At 40.4% G+C, this 25,844-nt stretch overlaps 1 protein-coding gene across 1 annotated transcript in view; it reads left to right on the top strand.

Annotated features, from left to right (window-relative positions):
• The window catches only part of actn3b (actinin alpha 3b), a 45,783-nt gene that overhangs the window by 18,466 nt on the left and 1,473 nt on the right, over positions 1 to 25,844 (top strand). Inside the window, exons 2-20 of the mRNA XM_034677229.1 lie at positions 8,364 to 8,478; positions 9,853 to 9,972; positions 10,866 to 10,952; positions 13,852 to 13,939; positions 14,110 to 14,188; positions 16,741 to 16,822; positions 18,314 to 18,399; positions 18,562 to 18,654; positions 20,433 to 20,663; positions 20,876 to 21,023; positions 21,514 to 21,664; positions 22,300 to 22,408; positions 22,508 to 22,648; positions 23,265 to 23,447; positions 23,550 to 23,684; positions 23,773 to 23,952; positions 24,047 to 24,193; positions 24,328 to 24,393; positions 24,496 to 24,654. Coding sequence (XP_034533120.1) covers positions 8,364 to 8,478; positions 9,853 to 9,972; positions 10,866 to 10,952; positions 13,852 to 13,939; positions 14,110 to 14,188; positions 16,741 to 16,822; positions 18,314 to 18,399; positions 18,562 to 18,654; positions 20,433 to 20,663; positions 20,876 to 21,023; positions 21,514 to 21,664; positions 22,300 to 22,408; positions 22,508 to 22,648; positions 23,265 to 23,447; positions 23,550 to 23,684; positions 23,773 to 23,952; positions 24,047 to 24,193; positions 24,328 to 24,393; positions 24,496 to 24,654 — 2,400 coding nt within the window. The remainder of the gene's footprint in view (positions 1 to 8,363; positions 8,479 to 9,852; positions 9,973 to 10,865; positions 10,953 to 13,851; positions 13,940 to 14,109; positions 14,189 to 16,740; positions 16,823 to 18,313; positions 18,400 to 18,561; positions 18,655 to 20,432; positions 20,664 to 20,875; positions 21,024 to 21,513; positions 21,665 to 22,299; positions 22,409 to 22,507; positions 22,649 to 23,264; positions 23,448 to 23,549; positions 23,685 to 23,772; positions 23,953 to 24,046; positions 24,194 to 24,327; positions 24,394 to 24,495; positions 24,655 to 25,844) is intronic.

Raw genomic sequence — 25,844 nt, 5'->3', positions numbered from 1 at the left:
GTCCAGCCTTGCACGGACACTGTAAAGAAAAAGAAATAAATCACAGACCCCATATTGTTTAAGTCCACATACTCATCTTTCATCTCAACCTGCAAAAATCATTGTGCTACATTTTTCCAAAACACATTAATTGCATCACATCCATCATATTGAAAATACGTAATGCGATTAATCGTCTGTAAATGTTACTCAGTGTGTTTAAAATGCTAAAACTTCGCCTGGTTGTTAAACATGATTTCTGCAAGAGATGGATTTCTTTTAACATTGTTGGTCGTTTAACATTAAAGACCACAACTCCCATAATTCCACACTTTTGTAACAGTTTTACATGATTTATCAATATAACAACAAAAACGACCTTAATTCATATAATGATACTTTTATATAGTGATTATTCATGCTAAGAGTTTTTGACTTAAACTTTGTTAATAAGCGATGTGTACATGCACGAAAAATTAAATGATGTCGGACTCGCTAGTCTGCACCACGATTACCAGTCAGTTAAGCATAATGTTAAAGATTTTATAATTGTAGGCTCATAATGCCAATCACGTGTTGTGTCACAGCCAGATGCCACTTAGTATTGACGATTGCCGCAATGCTGTAATGCTCAACTACCTGGATATAAACAAGCACAGATGACGGTGCGGCGCAGTTTGGCAGTGTTTTGATCTTGAACATGGAGATGAAGTTCTATGTTGACTGGTTTATAACCACCTCGGAGGACTGAAGGTCGGTGGTGCTAGATCTGCTATCTCTAGCCCTTCTATGAACTAGTTTGACGTTGTTTACCTGCTGAATGTGATCCTGTGTTTGGCTGTGTTAAAGCTAGTGTTGGTAGTCACGGAAAACTAGCATGAATTTGAATGTAGCATTTCCTCAGCTCCTCCAAAAAAATGCCCCTGCTCACATGCACGAGCACCACTGCTTCACGACCATATGATGGTGACTGATTCAAAACCGGTCCTCAGCACATCGTTTGTGTTTTGCACTACGTCAACTCATGTCTCACTCTGCGGTAAGAAAACACCAAAACATTCTCATAGTGAAAGTTAAAAACACAAACAAACAGGAAATGTACGCGCAGGAGGCGGGCAGAACGGCAGGACGGGATTTGATTGGTTTCATAATTTGGCTCCTGATGGCAGGGATTGGTTGGTGTTTTCCCAGGTTTACTCCGGCTGTAGATAGCAGCTTCTTTTACCTCTTTTTTAAGAACACATTATGTATTGATTGCCATCGGGACATAAAGATCATTTTAACCAGAATAACAACAAGTGTATCTAAATCTGACAACGAACCCCAGCTTTAAGTAATATGTGCTGTCTTCTGGTTGTTGTCTCACCATCAGACTAGTTGGTTACTCTGAATTTAAATATCCGTCTAGACAACCAGGGAACTAGTCGCATCAGAACTTCCCTTGTGTTGCTTCCTCTTGTCTTATTGCTCTTTCAAATTTCCCCTTTTTTCTACATTTCCAGCTTACAGCTTAACATTTTATTCTCCATCAGCCACCCCTTTTCTTGGACCTCTTGTCTAAAAATAACTAACCTAAGGAGATGGTTTAAAGAAGTACTTCAAAGTATTTTGCACATCTGGATCTTCCATGTGTTCTCTATGATGGTGAAAACTTAAAATAAGATCTGAAGTCCCCTAACTACTTGCACCTTAGCATATAATTTACACCAGAGCTTTGCAGAGGTAAACTATGAGGTGCAGGTATTGATCAGATCTGTTGCTCATGGTTTCCCCTCGGAGGCCAGCAGCTGTAACTCCACACACCGCTTTGGTTGCGTCAGCTCTTTGACAGACAGCCGAGCTCGCAGACATTATTAAGAGCTCCGAGCCTGCTCCAGTGTGTGTGTGTGTGTGTGTGTGTGTGTGTGTGTGTGTGTGTGAGCCTGTGTGTGGGAACATGTGTGTATGTGCGTGTCAGCTGTATTGAGGGTCAGCAGTCATGATTCCCCTTGAGAGTGGCGCTGGTGGTGGTGGTGGTGGTGGTGGTGTTGGTGGTGGAGGGGGGATTTAGTCATGACAGGCATTCAGCTGGACCACCGTGACCTCATTTTACAGGAAGGACCTGTAAAAAAGGCCGAGCTGAGCCGAGCCAGACCAACAGGTGTGGATGGACAGAGGAGAGGAGGAGGAGGTGGAGGAGGAGGGGGGCTGGTTGCGAGGATGGAGGGTGACTTCATGCTAGTGGACTCCCACCGCAGGCATTAAAACAAACCCACAGGATGAGATAATAGAGCTTTACGAGCAGAGGAATTGTAATAATAGCTTTCACAGGTATGTCAGATAATTGCTTTATTATCCCGCGGCGCTCAGTTAAACATTTTAGGTTTAATGAATCCTGCGTCCTGTTTGTATATTTAGCTTTATTACTTCATCCTTTATTTCTATCACAGACACTGTAGCTTGTTCCAGACCTCCTTTGATGCTGGCGAGTCTTCAGCCCTCTCATCTTCTCCACACTTTCTCCAGTTATTATTTAATGCTCCTCGTATTCTTCAATCCATTCCTTCCTCCTCTTTTTTCTCCTCCTCCTCCCCCTCGTTCTCCCTCTCCGTCTTGGAGTCTTACAGTTCACCTTAGGAATCCTGCCTTCTCAGCTGTCCATGGGTGTCCCATAGCAACCCAATATAGCCTCCAATGCCCCCCACCAACCACCACCTCCCTCCACCCCTCCTCCTCCTCTACCTAATTTAGCCCCCACCCCTCCCCTCCTCGTTCCTCAGGCCCTCCATCTCCTCCTTCTCCCCGTTCCTTCACACACATCTTCCCATCTCCCCTCACTGCCTTGGCCTGGTGGCCTGTGTGCGCTGGATTAGGAGCCCTGTCTAAATTTGGTCATGCATGGCAAAGGAGACAAGCACCTGCTGGGACCCCGGCTGGTTGGACAGGCGGCCTCTTCTCCTCTCCAGACCCGTACATCAAATTACACCGGGGCCTGGGCATTCCTGTCACTCCTCTCACTTCTCCTCTTCGCTGCCTCGCTCTCTTTCTCTTTCTGCCTCTCTGCGGTCTTTGAACTCAGTTTGAATCAAACAGAGTTTTAAGGCCGTTCAGCTGACTTCACTGTCTGAATGTTGAGTGAGGAGTTACGTGAAACAAAATACAAGTCTCAGTTTTATTCTATAAGTCATAAAAACACATTTTTAGATCTTACCAAAGTGTAAGTATTACATATTTAATACTTAATGAGTAGGAAAAAGTTAACAACCAGTGAAAGTACTTCTTTCAAAAACATCAGTTGCAAATTTTACTGTGAGATAGTTGTTTGTAGACTTTTTATTCACACCACTGTAACCACAGATGGCTGTTCAAAGTGGTCTACATAGGCTTAGATGAACATTAAAAAAATAATTTAGAAAAATGTAAAAATTGGCAACAAAAACAGAAGTGAGAACTGGCAAAAAGAAACTGATACCTTTTCAAAAAAAATTGCAATAAAGGAAAATAATGGATGCAAAATAATTACTTTGTAAAAGTGTGGAAGCTGTTTCTGACACAGTTTGATGAGATCTGACTGATTAACCCATAATCTTTGCTGCTATGAAAATGCTAACTTCTAAGATGCAAACTCTCCTTTATTCTGTATATTTACAAATGATCTGTCTGTGTCCCACCCAATTTATTATTTTCACCATTATTCAAAAAATATATATATTATTAACATCACTTATCCCTTCTTTTATTTATTTATTTATTTATTTATTTATTTATTTATTTATTTATTTATTTATTTATTTATTTATTTATTATTATTATTATTATATTTGTTTTTCCTGTTTGCATTCTTTAAAAAAAATAGTCATTAAACTGTTAAATCTAAAATAATCATTTGGAAGTGTTGCTGTTGTTCACATCTGAGCACTATCTGCCTTTATTATTTTTCATGGTGTCGCTGGGTGTCTATTGAGTATGTGTGTTAATGTTAAGAAAAAGTTACAAAAAATATTCAAAAAATAATAATTGATGCCAAGAAACAGGTATGAAACGAAAGATTAACGATTAAAAGATATTTATTAAAAGGTCATTTTAAGTAGTTTAATCTAAAATGCTGTTATCTCATAAGACAATCAGAAATATTTACAAATAATAATAATTTCTGTCCTGTCTAAAACATAGTGGAGAAAAAGTGTAAACATGATTGGAACAGTAAGACTGAAGCAAACTAGCTAACATAGCTAACGTAAACACACTCGTCATTGTTCTGTAACTCTTCTTAAGAGGAGCTGTAATAATTAATTCATCAAATTAAATTTACAACAGGCGAGTGTGATTACTAATGAATCATTTCAGTAACTTTAAATTTGCTCTTTCCAGTTTTTACAGCTAAAAGTTTGCTGAGTCTTTGTGTCTGGGAATGACGGTTGACCATTTAGTCATTCAACCGTCACGTTAGCTTTTCACTGCAGTCACACTTTGATGATGTCATCAATTTTCTCTACTTCGCAAACAGTTGATCTGAAACTTTTTTTTGGGCACTCAGTGATTTTTAAGGTCACTGATGATGTGCTCATACAATCAGAAGCAGGCATTTGGTTTCATCATCATCATCATCATCATCATCTTAAAGCTCAAAGTGAAACCTTCGTATTCACTTGTTTTGTTCTACCAAAGTTACACAACACACGTTTACCTCGTCATATCACGTGGAGTTTTAGCTGTGAATCAGGCAAACATAGAGGTGGGATCAAGGTCGTGTTTTATGTGTATGATCAGATTATCAGATAATCCTTAAATTCATGTAGAGATATGTAGATTGTCCCTGCACTGAGCTGCTGTCTTCACACCTCTTCTCTTCACTTGTGTGGTTTCTCTGTCAAAAACTCCCTCTCTCCCTGTCACCATCTCGTCTGCCCGTCTGCCCGTCTGTCTGTCTCTGGCGCTTTGCTTCTCCGTCCACACATGTCACTCCACAGTCACACTCGAGTGCAGACGACACACATGAAGGCACACACAGATACAAACACACCCACACACTGTACAGGGACATGTACATTTTTTTTTATTTCTGACTTGTTTAATGTACTCGGCTAAAATGGTAATTTATGCTCTCACCTGCTGAGCACAAACCCTCTCTCTCTCTCTCCGTCTCTCTCCGCCCACACTGTCATCTGTAGTTAGTTATTCAGCTCATGTACTTATTCTGTTTCTACACCCACACATCCTTCAAACCCTGGCAAAGTTATGGCTCTGCAGCAGCAGCGGCAGCAGCACACACTCACACATTCCCCTATTTACATTTGGAGCTAAACACCATGAACGCTTCTGAAAAATACCATCCAGTGATTGATTGAGTGGCCTGATGGAGCCATTGGAGGTGTCCCCGATGTGCACAGCCAACGCTATTAGGCAATTTTCCAGACAGACCGAGAGCTAGCACTCAGAGAGGCAGAGAGCCGTTTACACCAGCGTCTGTTGTCTGCATGTTACACGCACTGAGGGTTCACATAATGAACGGTTTGCTTTCTGGAGTCAGAGATCTGCCTTTCAACACTCTCTTTTCTACACAACCCCAGATCCAGGACTTTAAGACAGGAAGTGGCCTGATGTAGAGCTAGAACTCTGACAGACTGATCAGAGTGTAGTTTAATGACTCCAGTTCCATGTTCCAGATGTGACCACTCTCTGGTTTCTTCAGTCGTCTGTTGCAGAAAGAGAATACCTTTGGGTTGTGGACAAAACCAGGCATGTGATGACCTCATCCTTCGTCTTTGAGAGACAGCAGCTGATCCCCCATTTTCCAACATTCGAAACATTGTGGAAAAGTCAGCTAAAAATACCTGCTATGTGCAGTGTTAACGACCCAACTCATTACCTCTAGGCGAGGGGTGATATGTCCATCGTGGGTAATTTATTGAGTATTATATTAGGAGCTCCCCAGTGACTCCCACAACTAATAACAAGAGAATTCATAATAAATGGATTTAATCTGTGTTACATCACCCCTCTGTTTCTGAAGGGCTGTTTGGAAGCCAATTGTCAGCGGGAGCCATATTTGAAATTCTGAACTCAACCTAACTTCTGTCGAGGTAAAGAGGTGGGCTTTGAGCCTCCTAGCCAACAGCTACAGTGTTTCCGCCTGTCAATCAAGTCAGCTGTGCCTCTCATAATGCAAAACTCGTAATCTTAATATCTTCTAAACTGCCGAGTTATGAAAAAATCAACCCCCCGTACAGTGTGTGCCAAAAGCGAAATGAGCTGTCCAGACTACACTCGTTTTTTGTACCAGACTGTAAACATGTTTATTTCTGCTGTAAAGATCGTCTTTTTTGAATGGGTGTGTGTGTGGTTTCCGGTACTCCTGGAGCCAGCCTCAAGTGGACACTTGAGAAACTGCAGTTTTTAACACTTTCACATTGGCTTCACGAGCAGGGCGTTGCCGCCTAATTAAACAGTACCAAGTAATGATTGATCAGTGTGTGTCATGAGTGATTAAATCATTGTTTACAGACTGCAGGAGAAGCTTGTTACTTTTTTCCACATTATGCAGCATTATTCCATTATTTCTGCTGCCTTGTTCAAACTGATCGCAGAGTGATGATACACCACAAACAGACATGGTTCTCAGATGTTTATTTTCAGTGCAACATAGCAAATTGTCTTTCTAATTTGAATAAACATTTGCACCTTTGTCTAACAGGTAGAACAAACACTGCACAGAAAAAGTGACAATTTATGCAGGAAATGAAATGACTTGTTTTCTGTCTTATTTATTTATTTATTCAGTATTCTAGTCAGATATACCTTATTTATCCCAGGGTGGAAATTCAGTCATAACAGTTGCTTTTATACATAATAAAATAAGAATATGAGAATATGACAGAAGGAATAAACTGTATAGATATAACTTCTAATACAATTAAAAAATGACAATTACAGAGGTATTGTAGAGGTCGAGCTTGTCGGTGTGAGGAGTGAGTTAATGTCTGTATAAGTCCTTCTTTTGTTTGTTGATCTTGTTTTTGTTTGTTTGCTGTTTTGGGTTGCTGTTCATTTAATTGTCCACTGTGTTTTATTGTTTGTTTGTTTGTTTCAGTGTTCATGGGTATAATGTTAAATGTGAATTAAAGAAATTATACCAAAAAATAAAAAAATGACAATTACACTAAAAAGTAAGTGCAGAATATTTTAGAATAAGCAATGTTCAAAAGCGCTGAGAATGAAAAGTAATACTTTATTATATTAAAGTGGTAAGGATATCACACAGTGTGAATATTAATATTTAATAACTGGTTAATCATCAGATTGCATAAAGTGTGTGATACTCACTTCTTATATAATTTCTCTAAGATGTTTCTCTTTTTACTTTCTTGTCAAAATGTAACATCCAGTGAAATTAATGAAGTTAAATCAGAGTTTATTTTGTGTAAAAAATCATCCCCATGCTTAGTCATTGCTTTAAAAGCTGATGTTATTTATTAATTTAAAGGCCCTGTGAGGAGTTTTGAACTGGCTGAGAAACAGACTGAAAATGATACTGATGCCTCTTTATGACCTTCAATAGCAAACAAGATCATCAGCAGCAACACTGACACCTTCTCTGTTGTCATTTTTAATGCCTGAAACCGCCCTGAGGGGGTAGGTGTCAGACCAGATGATGGACATCTTGCTTCAGAAACAGACTTTATTTGACTGTTTTCATGGAAAATAATCACACCGCCTGATAAAGTTGACTGTTAAAAGACAAAAGGATGAGGTTTTTGTTGAAAACACTACTTTTGCATGTATAGGACAAGTGATAAGAGGTATCGCTTTGTCCACAAGGGGCGCCAGAATTGACACAAAACAAAAGTTCCTCACAGCAGCTTTAAAGATATGATAAATGTGTTTTTATTTAGTAAATTTAACGGGCATGAAAAAAATGTCTCTGAAGAAAAGAAATCTATAAACAAATTTTCTTTTGTAAGAATTTGCTGAGTCATCTTTGGCCTTCAAACTGACATAAACGTGTGTGTGTGTGTGTGTGTGTGTGTGTGTGTGTTTGTGTGTGTGTGTGTTTGTGTGTGTGTGTGTGTGTGTGTGTGTGTGTGTGTGTGTGTGTGTGTGTGTGTGTGTGTGTGTGTGTGCGTGTGTGTGTGAGCTCTCACTGTCAGCAACCACATGATTACAAGGTCACAAATTGAAGAGGACGGTTCAGGCTTTGCTCAGCACTTTCTTCACTGTTCTCAGAACGGAGACATCACGCAGTGTGTGCATATAAACTCAGTGTGTGTGTGTGTGTGTCTGTTACATGATTGTTTGTAGCTTGTGTTGCAGGTTGCGTTGCCTGCTGTCAGTGTCTGTGAATGTCATACAGTCAGACAGGCGACATTGTTTGACCCTCTCTCTTTTTCTCTCTCCTTCTCTCTCAGACCTTCACAGCTTGGTGTAACTCCCACTTGAGGAAGGCCGGGACACAGATCGAGAACATTGAAGAGGATTTCAGAAATGGCCTCAAACTCATGCTGCTGCTGGAGGTCATTTCAGGTGCATCTTCATCAACACTCACTCTGCTCTGTCACTTGATTGTCACCGGATAGAGTCTGACTCAGCAAACACTGAGTGCCCATCACTTAGCAGGTGTTGCAGCTGATCTGATTCAATCTAGAGAGCAGTGATTATGTACCTGAAAGCTTTTCACCAAAGGACATAAAACAACCAAAGAAGAATAAAAAGTGTCAAATCAAACTTTGTCATTAAAGCACGACACATAAGACAACATTTAAACCTTGCCCAATAAAATTAGAGTCCCAAAGACTCCACTTTCCCCTGTAGTTGAGTTTAGTGGCCAAAGTGACATGTTTAGTAGCCACTTCACTGTTTACTGTCAGGTAACCACTAGAGGTGAAGCATGGCATGTGTTACCAACTTAAATCAAAACTACACTGTGCAACAAGCCGAGTTTAATCTCCCCCTAAAACAACTCATTGAACTTGCATAATGTGATTTATTCTAACTTGTTAAGAAGGGAAATATTTAAATCAATTGTTACTCTAATCTTGCAGCCTGACTCACATCATGATGAAACAGCTAAATGAAATATTGTCTGATTTTTAAGCTGTATCTTTTATAATTTTCCAGTATTTAAGCCAAAAAATGGTCCTAATATTTATTAAAATACATTTTGAATTATTATATATGATAATTATTATAAATATAATTAATTCAAAATAATTTATGTATTAGCATTATAACAAATACAGAAACACATTGACACCTCTCATCTATAAAGGTCATTAAAAAGTGCTTTTGTATTGAAGTATAGGAAAAAATTGACATTTTTCATTGAAATTGACGGTATAGAAAGATAAAAAATGTGATTAATGTCACATGGGAATAAAGCTTAAAAAACATAAATATTATCTGAGTTGTCTTGTGAATTTTTTGTCTTTTTCTTTTTCTCAAACCCTCATTAAATCAACTTTTAAGGCTCACGATAAATGTAAAGGCATTTTTTTGCCCCTGAGTGAAAATTGAAGCAACCAAATAGTTTGTTAGCTAGAGTCTGAAGTTTAGTTCTCTGATCAGCTTCTTGAATCACTCATTTTTGACAGTGCTAAGAGGAAGCAGGTCTTTTGAGTAACATGAGATTTTAGTGAATTTTTTGTTGGTAGATTCAAATTTTTCTTAAATGTTGGTTGGGAACTAGCATTTAAGACCCTCCCTTTCCAGTTGTTTGGAGGTGTAATTACAGGTTTCAATATATCACATTTTTATCAACCATTATATGTATTTATAGCGAAAAAAATGATATCACCATAATTATCGTTATTGAATTATCACCCAGCCCTAAGTGCAACCCTTTGAGTCTTCGAACCGTGCGTTCAGCTCTTGGTGCTAACAGTATTTCTTGTCTTTCAGGCGAGAGGCTGCCCAAACCCGACAAAGGCAAGATGCGTTTCCACAAGATCGCCAACGTGAACAAAGCTCTGGACTTCATCTGCAGCAAGGGAGTCAAACTGGTGTCTATTGGTGCTGAGGGTAAGAGTCCTTCCTCTGACGTCTATCATCCTCCCTCTGCCTCCTCGTCTCTCTTCCTGTGTTTTTTTTTTATGCACACCAAGGTCACGTAGAATTTACATTTCCGGGACCTGTTCTGGAGCAGCAGATGGTGTATGAAGCGGTGTCACAGGAGAATTCAGACGAGTGCAGAGGCAGAAAATCGAAGTATTAGTCCCTCAACTGGCAACAAGGAAATCTCTGCTTTACTCTTTTATGTGGATTTACTGTTAGTGTCCACATTCTGCATATCTGAAGTATCCTGCATTTAATCAGCATATTTAAGCACTATTTCTGCCTTTCATTTTGACTTCATACATAATTCAAATGATAGATTGCCTCATTTAAAACATTTATAAGTTCATTTCAATTTTAAAAAACGACAGGAAGAGGTTATAAAGTATAAAGACGGCTGAAGAAGACGGCAGCGTGAGAGCTGGAGTGATAAACAAACATATGACACTGCAGAACAACAATAACAGAAGCTAGACCTCTAATGTTTTTGATGAGGAGGAAAAATCCTCCACACTGATTCAGACTCTCGGAGGTTAAACTGAGTAAACGCTCAGCGGGGAAGAAACAGCTCCGACTGAGAGTTCACGAGAAGTATCTGAGAGCTTCGAATCACAGATCTTCAAACGCCGTTAAGTGAACGTTCCACAGCTTTAATTTTCATCACTCTAATTGCAGCCAAGTTTCCTTCAAAGCCTCGGAGAAGTGTGAAAATCAGTTAGTGTCAACAGCAGGAGATTCACGGGCCGTGCAGCGAGCAGACACTGAACTTTCAACCTTACAGAGACTGACAGCCTGGGTTTAGAAGTTGTGTCTTTATGTTCTCATCATGTTTGTGTTTGTTTGTTTGTGTGTGCTTACAGAAATTGTGGACGGCAACGTGAAGATGACTCTTGGTATGATCTGGACCATCATCCTCCGCTTCGCCATCCAGGACATCTCTGTGGAAGGTGTGTGGTTATTTGTGTGTGTATGTACAAGAACTTGCATGAGGAATTCTGAACCAGAGGAACTTTTTTACAGTTGTTGTTTTAGCTTTAAGGAAGAGTTGATACCATCCAAGCACAAGAAGAACAATGTATGACAGTCAGTTTTAAAAACCTGGCAACTTTTAAATAACACATTGTCGTTTAGATGTGCGTGTTTCTTTAAAACCACCACATACCATAAACACACAACTCTGACCACCATCTTCAATTAAGTCAATCATTTAAATTTGACTGAATTTAGCTCCAAATCCTAATAAAGGTTATCTCAGGTCACTTAACATAGGAGGAAGCGTGTACCATACTCTTTGAGGGACCCAACATGGATCCACCATGCACAGATATCTTGGATATTGCATTGCTTTGCCAACATCTGGCTGCCATAGTGGATTTTTGTATTAGCTTTACAAATGTAAAGTTAGCAATAGCATTTAAAGGTATGTATCCCTCTGCATGGAGAAGGATTTGAAATAGTCCGATCTCATTTCACTCGAAGCCTTTGGCTCTATCTTCAAAGACAGACAGCGTGAGCCTGTGTTTTTAAATTCTTATCTGTGATCTCAACTTTGCACTTTATTTGATAATTAGTTGCACTTTTTAAATTATTGTTTGATTTATAATTTATTGTCTGTAATTTTTTTCTGTATCATGTAATCATTATTAAGAAGTGTGCTGTGGTCACTTTTGGGAAAGAGGTCTTGAACTCAACGGGTATTATCTGGTTAAATAAATAAAATGAAGTGTTGTTGTCAGGGAGGCTCTGACAAAACTACATATATCTGAAATACGTATCTTGATTCAACATGTAAAAACGTATCCTGATGCTTCTTAAACAAACCAATGCATCTACATTTAAAGTTGATAGTTGATTTTTGTTACCTTTTGAAAGAGCCAGAATGTTAAATCTACATGCTAAGCTAAGGCAGCCATTTTTTTTTAACTTTGCATTACATAATTATATCTTTAAGAGAGTAATCAATCCTCTTTTAAACCTCTAGAGTGAACAAGTGTAATCCAAAAATGTCAAAACTTTCCTTTAGAAGTTAAGTCAATGATTCAGGTCACATTAGCAGATCACAGAACTCTACTTTAATCTTTGGGGAACAAAAGCAGCAACCAAATGATATAATTCCAACAATAATGCTAATATTCATATTAATAATATGAATGTTTATAATAATATAAATAATGATATTTTAAAAAATACTAGAAAATAAAATATTATTATTATTGATAATAATAAAAAATATAGTAAAACTATGAATACAAAAATGATACAAATAATAACAAGAATAATAGGAATAAAAATAACAAGATCATTGTGATAATAAAAGTAATAATTGTGATACTAATAAAAGTAAAGGTACAGTGTGTAGAATTTAGAGTCACTTAGCAGAACAGACTTGGTAAACATTGAATATAATATCTGTGATGGAATTCAGCAACAAACTGGACACTGGACACAGAAGACTCAGGAGACTCGGACGGCTTACGTTGAAATAGTTTATGTAGAACTTGATCAAGGAGAAATAACATAACAGTACACAGGCAGGAGAGTGCAGTGCAATGCCAAGTCAGTTCTGACAGACAAAACCCTTGGCATGGTATTTATTCCCTCTGAAGACGACACTAAAGTTAGATAACCATGTTTGGACAATAGGAACACAACAAGTAGGAAGAAGACCTGTGCTCTAGTTCTGGAGACAGTAAGTCGGCCATAACACATAGATAAAGACAGGAGCAGGGGGAGAGACCTTGACTACTACCCTGACACGATCTCGCCCGTCACAGACGACATAGGAAACAAGTTACTCTAAACATGACATTTAGACTGAAAGAATACAATAGTTAAACATTCTTACATACATATATATAAGACTATGAAAATTCCACGACAATATCCATCAGTATGATTTAATGAATGGATAAACACTATAATATAAAAACGTGTTGTTTTTGTTAAATCATGTTTCTATAGTAGCACAGAACGGACAAACTGCTAACATATGTGTTTGTGTATTTAGTGAGTCGCCGCCAAAATGGACTGGTATGTTGTTGTGCTTCTTGTCCTCAAAGGCCACCGTCCCTTCCCCAATGGGAGTGGTGAGCATGGGAGCATTTCAACGTAGAATCTCAATAAATATTCCTGTTTCTACACACTGTACCTTTAAATATTTGATTTTGAAAAATGCACAATGAGCGCTTCCTCTACAGGAAACAAGAACATAAGTCAAAAGTTGAAACATCTTAAATTACTAAATGACACCCAGTTTTATTATCAGTCTTATGTCTGATACACGTTTGATTCATGTTTACACATAAATTATATTAATCCTCCTCCATGATGACCAACTACATCAAACAAACTTTCCTGAAGTTCCTCTGCCCCTCATGTCATCCCTCTCAAACCCTCATGTCGTCCCACGGATCAGCCAACACTAGATCTTGTTTATTAAGACAGGGACCTTGTTTACCCCGTCTCCCCTCGCACGTCTTCCCCTCACCTTCAAGTCATCCTCTTTAACTCCACTTTTATTGCTCCTGATCTTTAATATCTCCTGCTGTATTATAGCTCCACTTCCTTTGACACCTGCCTCCTTAAAGCCCCGTCAAGATGCCTCTTCTCTCCTCTTGAGCAGAACATCCTGGCTGACCTTTAAAAGCACAGATTTGTATTTGTGAACAGATAAACAGTCTTGATCCTGGTCCCAGTCTCAGCATCTTTTTAGGGGCTTCTTCATGCCGCGTGTTCCTGCTTTTATCATTCAAAAACAAAGGCCCTGTGTTCCTTTTGTATTTGACTTGTTAATAATAATGCTTGTGTGTTTCACTGCTCTTCATCTCTCTCCTCTTCTCTATGCAGAGACCTCTGCAAAGGAGGGTCTGCTGCTGTGGTGCCAGAGGAAGACTGCCCCCTACAGGAATGTCAACGTGCAGAACTTCCACATCAGGTGAGTCTACAACGCCAGACTGTGGCACTGATGGGAAACTGCACCTTCCATGTTTTACCTTCTTCTCTGCACAAACTCCTTTCCTCACGCTATTTTTTCCTCTCCTCCTCCTCTCTCCTCTTCCTTTTTCTCGTGTACCTTCCTCTCTCTCTCCTCTTGCGACGGCTCAGTTGGAAGGACGGCCTGGCTCTGTGTGCCCTCATCCACAGACACAGACCTGACCTCATTGACTACTCCAAACTGAGAAAGGTGCCCTATCCTTCCATCCTTTTTTATTCCCTTTCATCCTTGTCTGCTTTGCTTTATTTGACTTCTCTTATACTGCACATTGAATTCAATGACTCACACTCATCAATACATCATGTGTAATAAGGGATCCTTATGAGATACTCCAAAGTCTACAGGGTGGTGTTAACATAAGAAGCATAAAAAGTGTATTTTACATTATTCATGAGCAGTTAAATGTAACTTATTAACAATTTCAGGAAAACTCACAAACAAGCACAAGCAATATCAAATATTTTTATGAAAGTTTTAAACACATTAGTTGATTAAACTTAGTTGTTAAGTGTTTTGTTGCTTCAGTCAGGTTTTAGTCAGACTGAATTAGGCCCCCCAGAAGTTCTTTAAAGCTCCAGTGAGGAGATTTTAGCTGGTTATGAAACAGACTCCTGACATTGGGCTGGGCGATAATTCGGTAACGATAATTATTGTGATATAATTTTTCTCAGTATAAATATAACAAATGTTTGATAAAAGATTGATACATTTAAACTTGTAATTACACCAATATCACCCTACCTGTAATCCAACTAAACCTTAAAGGGGAGAGCACTACTCACAACAATACTCTATAAACTGATACACAGAATACAATGTGATAAATATTTCTCGTAATTTTATATCAAATTAAGTAAATTACCCCAACCTGAGTGAAATAAGAATCTGCATACTAAAACTTCACAAAAATCTAATCTCACACAAAGGACCTGCTTCCTGTTAGCAGCGTCAAAAATTATGGATTCATGAAGTTTATCAGAAAACTAAATCCAGACACAAGCTAACAAACTGTCTGGTTTCTTAAATTTCAAAAAATCTGCCTATAGATTTAAATGAAATAATGATTTGATATATCGTAATAATTATTGATATCGACTGATATTAAAAAAAAATGAGCGTGATAACATATTTTTCAATATCGTCCAGCTCTACTCCTGACAACTCTATGTGACCTACAGAAACAAACTAAACCATCAGTGACAAATTTATCATCACTAAAATGTCATTGTTAGGGCTTGTAGCCATCGTCACTGTAGGTACCAAAGTTCAAAGTTCAAAGTTCAAAGTCTTCTTTATTGTCAAAAACTGCAGTATGCACCAGACATACAGAGGATCTGATATTACGTTTCTCTCTCAGACCCTAGAAACAGATAAACATAGGAAATAGCTAGAACAGATAAGCTAAAATTAAAAAGAGTAAGCTAATAAAAATAATAAATAAAGTTTTGAAACAGTGCAAAAACATTGCTAGAGTGCAACTTAAAATCAAAGTGAGTGTGTGCGTTTCGGGGGGAAGGGGTCAGTGACCGGGTTAAGAAGAAGGAAGTGAGTTAAAGCGACACTACAGAAAAAAATCAGAGTGATACAACTGACTGTTTGAAGCAGCAGGATGAGATTTTCTTTATAAAACAATACTTTTGGGGCGCAGTTGGCCTATTGGTTTTAAGCACTCGCTCATATACAGATTCTATAGAATGATTGTCGACTTCATTGGTTCGACTCTCTGTCTCTGCCATTTGCTGCATGTCTTCCCCTGCTCTCTGCTCCCCACATTTCCTGTCTCTCTTCAGATATCCTATCCATTAAAGCTGAATCTCCCAAAAATATAACTTTAGAAAACACTCCGTACACATGTCCAGGTTGAAATAAGCAAAGACACTAGAGACAGTGGGGTCACTTTGCCCACAAGGAAGCAAGCTGAAGTTCCTTTACAAGAGCTTTAACAACCGAAGGGGACTGACAGTGACTGTAAGAAAGGAGGTTTTAAACCTTAATGAAACAGAGTTGAAGCACAGTTAACTGTTACTACTTACATATTGCTAATATATAAATATAACTTTATCATGTTTGTGTATTACATAACAAATCAAACATACATCTGCAGTCTGCAAAGCATCAGGTTAGCTACATGAAAATCAATTTATGCTGCTGTTGTACCATTTTTAAGTCTTACTAACACTTTTTCAGCATCTCATAGGGACAAACTGTTTCTTAATTTTACATCAGTACACAGTTTTTTGCATTTTAGATCAGTGTATCTGCAGTACATGCATGCTGTTGGGTAAGCACATACTTATCCTGCAGAATCAAAGCCATAGTAGATGTGATATACAAGATTTGATGTGAAGTTTCCAAATTTAAGTCCTTGCATGTAAGCTAGTGGTTCACATTCAGCATGTTTAGGATCTTTAAAAGCACCAGCCCTGTTAGACTACATCTCTCTGATGTTTTGCATTACATACTTATAGAAATAGAAATAGAGAAGAGAAATCAAGCTCTCTGCAGAGCTGTGTTTCTCTCTCAGCGGTCAAAGAGGACACTTCTCATTCTTCCTCCAGAAAACGTTGACACTCGATCAAATCACAACGGAGGAAGGAAACAGAAGAGATCCACTCGCTTGTTTCCCTGCCAGAGCCTGTGTCTCTCCATGAAACTGATTTCACACAGTGCATGAATCTCTTCTCTCTTATTAAAACTCTCAGACCCACAGAACGTCTCACAGTTAATGTCTCTGTCTGCAGGATGACCCCATTGGTAACCTGAACACCGCCTTCGAGGTGGCTGAGAAGTTCCTCGACATCCCCAAGATGCTCGACGCTGAAGGTGAGGCTGAAAAAACAGAGTCACGACATGAAAGTTAAAATCCAGAAACCTCTGCAGAAAGTGAGGAAGAGTACATAATGAGAGGAGAGTGATTCATAACAAGAAGGTGTTCATTGTTTAAAAATCACCAGCCTGCATTTAAAGTAATGCTTTTTGAATCACTTAAAAGCTTCCTCTGAAGCTCTGATTGTTCTGACCTTAGAAACTCATTTGGTTTGCAAAATAGGTTACAGTGATTCATGCAGGAAGTCATTCAGCTCTTTGCTTTCATGCTGACACTTATGCTGTAGGTGTTAGCAGGTTTCCAGATGTACAGAGGCCTTAGGCGGACATGCATCTTTTTTCAATCACTCAGTTTTTCTGTGATAGCAACACAATTTAAATCCTCTCAAGATCTGGACTTATTTGGATTTCTTGTTATTTTGAGATAACAAAGCTTGTTGTCTCAGAGCACTTTGCAGCATTTAGCTAGTTACAGCAGCGAGGACAAACTTCCTTTAACAGGCAGAAACCTCGAGCAGGACCAGACTCATGTTAGACATACATCTGCTGAGACCGGGTTGACATTGGAAAGAGGGATAGAGGAGATGAAGAGAGAGAGAGATGATAGTGGTGAGACGGATAGGAGTAGTTGTATCAGCTGGAGTCTGGAACGTCAGCAGTAGGAGGACGTCTACAGCAGAGATCCAGAGCAGACCTACGGGACAAGGGAGCTCAGGGACTCCAGAAGGTCTATGGGGAGTAACTTTAATGGGACAGGGAGAGTTCAGATAGGTGATAGGCAGAGAGAGGGGATCCCAGTGTGTCGGTTCCCTCGGCAGCCTAAGCCTATAGCGGTCTAAGCCTATGCAGTCTAAGGCTTTTGCAGTCTAAGCCTATAGAGGTCTAAGCCTATAGCAGTCAAAGCTGATAGCAGTCTAAGCCTATAGCGGTCTAAGCCTATAGTGGTCTAAGACGATAGCAGTCTAAGCCTTTAGTTGTCTAAGCCTATATCAGTTTAAACCAAAAGTGGTCTAAGCCTATAGCAGTCTAAAGCTATAGTGGTCTAAGACGATAGCAGTCTAAGCCTTTATTGGTCTAAGCCAATAGCATTCTAAGCCAATAGCATTCTAAGCCTATAACATTTCAAGTGTATAGTGGTCTAAGACGGTATCAGTCTAAGCCTATAGCTGTCTAAGCATATAGCGGTCTATGCCTATAGCAGTTTAGGCCTATAGTGGTCTAAGCCTATTGCAGTCTAAGCCGATAGCAGCAAAACTAAGAGCTGGTCTAAGAGCAGGGTGTCTGCCTCCTGGATTTTGACTGGCAGATGATTCCAAAGGAGAGGGGCCTGATAACTGAAGGCTCTACCTCCCATACTTTTTTTTAGAGACTTAAGGTACGATGAGCAGAGGTATCGAAGAGAGTAGCAGAAGTTTTGTCATGAAAAATCACTAATAAGTGGGTACAATTTGAAGTCTTAGACTCATGTGTGATATTTTTCTCCACCAGATATTGTGAACACACCCAAGCCCGATGAGAAGGCCATCATGACCTACGTGTCCTGCTTCTACCACGCCTTTGCTGGAGCTGAACAGGTCTCATGTTCTTTCATGTCCACGTTTTAAAAACAGTTTGAGTCTATCTGCTCCGTGTTTGAAATGTGATCACTTTTTAAAATCATCAGCGTGATGCAACATGTGAAGGATATGACACGCTGTGGATGTGCATTAATTGTCCTTCCTGCCTCCCTCTCTCAGGCTGAGACCGCCGCCAACCGTATCTGCAAGGTTCTGGCCGTCAACCAGGAGAATGAGAAGCTGATGGAGGAGTACGAGAAGCTGGCCAGCGAGGTGAGAAACCGCTGCAGCCGAATCCTCCCACTCTCAGTCTGTCCTCCTCCTCCTCCTCCTCTGCAGAAAACACTTGAATGTTCCAGCAGTTTAAACTCGCTGCTTCTCTCTGTACAGCGTCTGATCCTCCTCCTGCTGACTCTATGACACAGCTCTGAAATCACTGCAGGCAGATGAACAGAGCGGAGAAGTGAAGGATCAGAGAGTTAGAGGAACTTTCAAAGAGCTGCTGAGAACTAAATATATTTACACCCAAGAGAAATCTGACAATGTAGTACAAAGATAATCATATTTACTGTTCTATTGATTTTATAAATACATGTAGAATGTCTCCCAAGAGATTACATAAGTATTTCCTAAAATCCTGCAGCATTTAAAAGCTTAATAAGTATTTTTATTTCAGCTTAACATGTTCAATTTATATGGAAGCATCTACTCTGTTTTTCTGATTAATGAGATAATTGGCGCCTTAGTTGCACTCAATGCAGATCCAGTATTTTAAGTTTTGTCAGATTGTCCCTTGAGTCAACACTTAGCCAGCTTGAATGCATTTCAGATGCATCGTCTTATATCAATGAAGCATGTCATATCTGCTCAGCTGATCCTGGAGAAACACTGCAATGTGCAGCAGATCAAAACAGGTCTCACGTCTAAACAGCTGCAAAGTCCTGAGGTGCCTACACACCATCGATGTTACTTAAAGACACAAGAATCTCCAAATGTCTTAAACTCAAAGTGAATAAAACTGGATTAAACTGAACAACCAGGGCATGTTTACTTCCTGGTGTGGCCTTGAGGTGCTGTTGGGATTTTACGGTAGCGGTATCTTGTTAAATTAGAAAAAAAGAGCAGCATTTTTTTTAAATTCACAAAAAAAATTCTCATCATTTAAAGATCATTATTTAATTAATTCAAAAAAACAAGCCAGTTTTTTTATTTATTTACTCAGAAAAAAAATTCTTGTAATGGGAGATAATTATTGCCTTAATTCAGAAAAAGAGAGCAGAAATCATTGATTTTTTATTCAGAAAAAAATGTCATAATTCCGGGATAATTATTTTGATAACTGGAAAAACAGATCTGATTTTTTTTCTCTCAGGTGAATGCAATAGAAAAAAAAATAGAAAAAAATCCCTGCATAATTCTAAGATTATGATTTTGTTAATTCAGAAAAAACAGAGTCAGATTTGTGTTTTTATCCTGGAAAAAAGTCTTGTAGTTTCAAGATTGTTATCTCATTAAATCAGACAAACAGGACAGAATTTCTTTTATTCAGAAAGAAAACTCGTAATTCAGAGATAATCATCGGGTTAATTCTGAAAAACAAAGCAGAATAATTTTTTCTCTCAGGTGAAAGCAACAGGCTTCTTCTTGCCATCATAATGAACTACACACTCTTAGTATTTATGTTATGATCACCAAATAAAAACTCTGACATAAGGCAGGACCATTAGAAGATACACAGTAAATGGGATTGAATACTGAAGAATGACACAAGGTAGGTCTTTTTATTGTCGCACAACTTGAGTAGAGCAACGATAATGAAAAAGGAAACATGCAATAGCACTGACTTTATAATTAAAAATCCTTCATACTGCTTCATGGACGACTGTAGCTCTGAAGTGTTCCTCACAGTGTAACACTGAACAGCTACAGTTGTTGGATGATTTGAAGTAAGAAAAAAAAAGATAAACTGGATAAAAATATTTTACAGACAAGATTGACTGAAATATTTTCAGCACTTTGAGTAAGAATCTCTGTTTCCATCCCTCCTGTAGCTGCTGGAATGGATCCGCCGCACCATCCCCTGGCTGGAGAACCGCGTGGCCGAGCAGACCATGCGCGCCATGCAGCAGAAGCTGGAGGATTTCCGCGACTACCGCCGTATCCACAAGCCTCCCCGCGTCCAGGAGAAGTGCCAGCTGGAGATCAACTTCAACACCCTGCAGACCAAGCTGAGGCTGAGCAACAGGCCCGCCTTCATGCCCTCCGAGGGCAAGATGGTGTCGGTGAGCAGATCACTGTTGTTGTTGTTGTTGCTGACACAAACATGACTTCTCTGTTGTGTTCTCTCCTCTAAAGCTGTTTAAATCCCTTCAAAGCTCTCTGCTTTGTGATCTGAACCTAACCTGAGATACAAAGACCTCACTGAAAAACATCCACTCACAATGAAAGAACTGGAACAACTCTAGAGCCGTTGTAAACCCTCTCTGTCCTCCAGGATATCGCCAACGCCTGGAAGGGTCTGGAGGGAGTGGAGAAGGGTTATGAGGAGTGGCTGCTCACTGAGATCCGCCGCCTAGAGAGACTTGACCACCTGGCTGAGAAGTTCAAGCAGAAGTGCTCCATGCATGAGTCCTGGACCGGAGGTAGGACGGACTACATATGTTTTTTTAAGATTATATTTTGAGCTTTAGGCCTTTATTTTGAAAGGACAGCTTGAAAGATACAGGAAATAGGGGGAGAGAAAGGGGGATGACATGCACCAAATCACACCAGTACCTGCGCTCAGTACCAAAAGCATTGTCGTCTCTGTACATGGGGCGCCTGCTCGAACAGCTGAGCTAAACCGGTGCTCCAGGGAGAAGATCTTGGTGTCTCATAGAGTCAAATTTAATCCTAATTTAACCTAGTCCTCATCTAAATACCAGTCTCACACCCTGCTCTGTATAACAGAGATCAAATGCCATATAGAAGTCATGATAAATCCCATCATGCAGCAGTTCAGTGATGTATAGACAGGAAGTGTTAAGGTAGGAGAAAGAACAGAGGCAGCTGAGGCAAAGGATCAACAGAAGCTTGTAGTTTGAATCTGTGAGGATCAGGCCGACTGAGATCAAACCGTCTTTGTGTTTCCAGGTAAGGAAGACCTGCTGTCCCAGAAGGACTACGAGTCCGCCTCTCTGATGGAGATCAGAGCCCTGATGAGGAAGCACGAGGCGTTTGAGAGCGACCTCGCCGCTCACCAGGACAGAGTAGAGCAGATCGCTGCCATCGCCCAGGAGCTCAAGTAAGAGGCCCAATTCACAAAGAGACAGTTTAGAAGATGTTTCCTGACTTTAGTTCAACGTTGAATGTTTTTACAAGAAGAAACGGGACTTAAAGACGTGTTCCCGGCCTCCCAGTGGTCGTGATAATCACAGATTTGTCGAGAGCACACGAGGATGTGAATACGGCGGAGAACAAAAGATGCATCAGACGAACAGAGAACATTTTAATGAGGCGGATGAATCAGATGAAAGGATGATTCATGAAAGAGCAGAAACCTCTGATCTCACTTGTTCCTTATTCCCCTCCACTCCTCAGGCCTGTTATTTTTTTTTGTAGTTTTCAGACGATCTCTTTGATGCTTTATGCAGTTTAATACGAGCCGTTCAGGAGCAGATGGATGAATACGAATGTGCGCCACACAGAGTGAATCATCAATAACCTCCAAAGGGAGATGTTGTCGGATGACCCCTACAAGGAAGATTTAAAAACAGTGAAATGTAGAAATCCTGAAAATAGAATCCAACTTTACGTGTTGCAACTTTAAAATAAACTGAACTTTAACTCAGCACCAGATTTGTCCGTCTGACGTTGAATGAATCAGGAGTGACGGTGATTAACGGCACTGTGTGGCACTCTGTCGCCTCCTCTCCGCAGTGAGCTGGACTACCACGATGCTGCCTCAGTCAACGCCCGCTGCCAGGGCATCTGTGACCAGTGGGACAACCTGGGCACCCTGACCCAGAAGAGGAGGGACGCCCTGGAGGTGAGACCAGGAATGCGCCACATGACACGATGGTTGAGTGGTCGCTGAAGTTGTGTCGTCCTAATGTGTGTGTTTGTGTGTTTAAATGTGTGTGTGTAGCGTGTGGAGAAGCTGTGGGAGACCATCGACCAGCTGTACCTGGAGTTTGCCAAGAGGGCGGCGCCCTTCAACAACTGGATGGACGGAGCCATGGAGGACCTGCAGGACATGTTCATCGTCCACAGCATTGAGGAGATCCAGGTACAGACACACACATCATCAGGGTCAGGCAGGAACCTTGTATCTCCATATTTTATATACACTACCAGTCAAAAGTTTGGAAACACCTTCTCATTCAATGTTTTTTTTTTATTTTAATTATTTGAAACACTGTAGATTAATACTAAAGACATCTAAACTATGAAAGAACATATATAGAATTATTGAATGAACAAAAAAGTGTTAAACAAACCAGAATATGTTTTATATTTTAGATTCTGTAAAGTAGCCCCCTTTTTCCTTCATGTCAGCTTTGCACATTCTTGGTATTCTCTCAGTCTGCTTCATGAAGTGGTCTCCTGGAATGGTTTCTAATTAACATGAGCCTTGTCAAGAGTTCATTTGTAGAATGACTTCAACGTGAAGAGTAATATTTTACATTTGGTGTAGGGAACCTTTCTAGATGTAGGGATAGAAACCTGTGAGGGTCAAACATAATGTATTTAAAAGAGGTACAGGTGACTTTTGGCCCCAAATTGCTGGATATGAAAGTCAGTCCGGTCTGATCCAAACTAAAAAACACAAACAAGTTTTATATCCGTAACATTTCTAAAGTAAAGTTCTCTGTGTTTGTAATCTCTCTCCTGTCCTCCCCCAGAGTCTGATCACAGCCCACGACCAGTTCAAGGCCACTCTGCCCGAGGCCGACAAGGAGCGCATGGCCACCATGGGCATCCACAACGAGATCCTGAAGATCGCCCAGACCTACGGCATCAAGCTGTCCGGAATCAACCCTTACACCAACCTCTCCCCCCAGGACATCAGCACTAAGTGGGACACTGTGAGTCAAACCCAACCACGTGGGACTCAACCTATGCTGGATAAGGTCAGAGGTAGCTGAGAAGAAGCTGAGGTGACTGATGATTCCATTTCTGTCCCGCAGGTGAAGCACCTTGTTCCCCTCAGAGACCAAATGCTCCAGGAGGAGGTGGCCAGACAGCAGGCCAACGAGAGACTGAGGCGCCAGTTTGCCGCCCAGGCCAACATCATTGGACCCTGGATTCAAACCAAGATGGAGGTACAGAGGAAATCCTCTTCTATATAAAGTTTAACATTTTATTCTAGAACACAGACTCACCCGTTCTCCTCCCTCTGTGCGCCCGCAGGAGATCGGTCACGTGTCCGTGGACATCGCCGGCTCTCTGGAGGAACAGATGAACAGCCTGAAGCAGTACGAGCAGAACATTATCAACTACAAATCCAACATCGACAAGCTGGAGGCCGACCACCAGCTCAGCCAGGAGTCCCTCATCTTCGACAACAAGCACACCAACTACACCATGGAGGTACGGAGGACGTCACTGCAGCTGTCACCGTGACCTCCGCCTCTCCGTTCCGTCTTACTCATGTGTTTTTTTTCCTATTCGTCTCCTCCCGCAGCATGTGCGCGTGGGCTGGGAGCAGCTGCTCACCACCATCGCCAGAACCATCAACGAGGTGGAGAACCAGATCCTGACCCGCGACGCCAAGGGCATCAGCCAGGAGCAGCTCAACGAGTTCAGAGCCTCCTTCAACCACTTCGACAGGGTGAGGCGTTCACTGACCTCGGGATAAGAATCTTTACCTATGAGACCTTTAAACTTATATGAGTGATTGCTGTTTAAGGCACTTCTAAACTAGTTGTTCTAAGAATTAAAACACAAGTTTGTTTTCGTCTGCAGAAGAGAAACGGCATGATGGATCCCGACGACTTCCGTGCCTGCCTCATCTCCATGGGTTACGATCTGGTCAGTGGAGTCTCTACTTTCTACATCCTCTCTCTGTAGTAGTGAGTGATCACGACTTTGAGAGAAAAAGTGTAACGCTGTGTTGATGTTTTCTCCTTTAAGGGTGAAGTTGAGTTTGCTCGCATCATGACCCTGGTTGACCCCAACAACACGGGCGTGGTGACCTTCCAGGCCTTCATCGACTTCATGACCCGCGAGACCGCCGAGACCGACACCGCAGAGCAAGTCATGGCCTCCTTCAAGATTCTGGCCTCAGACAAGGTGAGTGCACGAGACCCTGAACTCATCACCAGACACCAACTGTTGTATTATATCATGATTTTAACACGTGTCACATTATCATCAAGTTTAGACGTCACATATCACAATTTTCCATCTTAACTTCTTAGATTTGGTTGTCCTCTTTATCTGCTGTGATTTTTTACACTCCTGAATAGTTGGAAAGCCTTTTAAATTCTTATAATGAGACGTCTTTATAAGAAGCTCCTGCTGGTTATGACACAAAGGGCCAGTTGTTAACCCTGGCAAAGGACAAAAAAATAAAAAAATGAAGGCTGTCAATCAATCAATCTTTATTTGTGTAGCGCCAAATCACAACAAATGTTATCTCAAGACGCTTTTACAAACAGATCAGGTCTAGACTAGGCTTACCCCACCTTAATCCACCATGAGCATTGCACCTGGCAGTTTTTAGCTAGTTACAGCGGTGAGGAAAAACTTCCTTTAAACAGGCAGAAACCTCGAGCAGGACCAGACTCATGTTAGACACACATCTGCTGAGACCGAGTTGGGTATGGAAAGAGGGATAGAGGAGAATAAGAGAGAGTGGGAGCGGTGATAGGGATGAGACAAGTAGAAGGAGTCCAGCACGTCCGTATCAAAACACATGGTCAAAACTGAAGTTCCTTAAGTGGCCACTAGAGGCTGGCTCCAAAAGTGAGTCAATCCTCATTAGGCTCCATTTTAAGATGTTAAATTTTACAACAGAAAGGAGCATCTTTGCATCTTAGAACAAATTTAAAAAAAATGACTATATGACTTGATGAAGGCTTACATTTCTGTGTGATTTAGGATAATCTGAGTCAGAGAAACTGACCGCTCAAGTTTCAGCCATCTTTTCATAATTTGGTCACTTGTGGTACCAAAATATAAAAAGATGGCGCAAAGCCAAACTTAAGGCTCTTTAATTCAAGTCCCTAAACCACAGGGAGACTTCATTGGGGCTGTTTTGACTTCCAAAGACAGCTAACTAACTGTACAATCTCCAATGTATTCCCACTGAAAATCTCGGGGCCGGTTCGACTCCCAGCCGGTCAACCATTTCCTGCATGTCTTCCCCCTCTCTCTACTCCCTACATTTCCTGTCTCTCTTCAGCTGTCCTATCAATAAAGTCAAAAAAGCCCCAAAATATAACTTAAAAAAAACATTTGATGTATTTTGGTTTCAACTC

Source organism: Notolabrus celidotus, chromosome 23 (genome assembly GCF_009762535.1).
Source record: "Notolabrus celidotus isolate fNotCel1 chromosome 23, fNotCel1.pri, whole genome shotgun sequence".
Lineage (NCBI taxonomy): Eukaryota > Metazoa > Chordata > Actinopteri > Labriformes > Labridae > Notolabrus > Notolabrus celidotus.
Note: the sequence above shows the minus strand (reverse complement) of the source record. Positions and strands in the feature narration are given on the sequence as shown.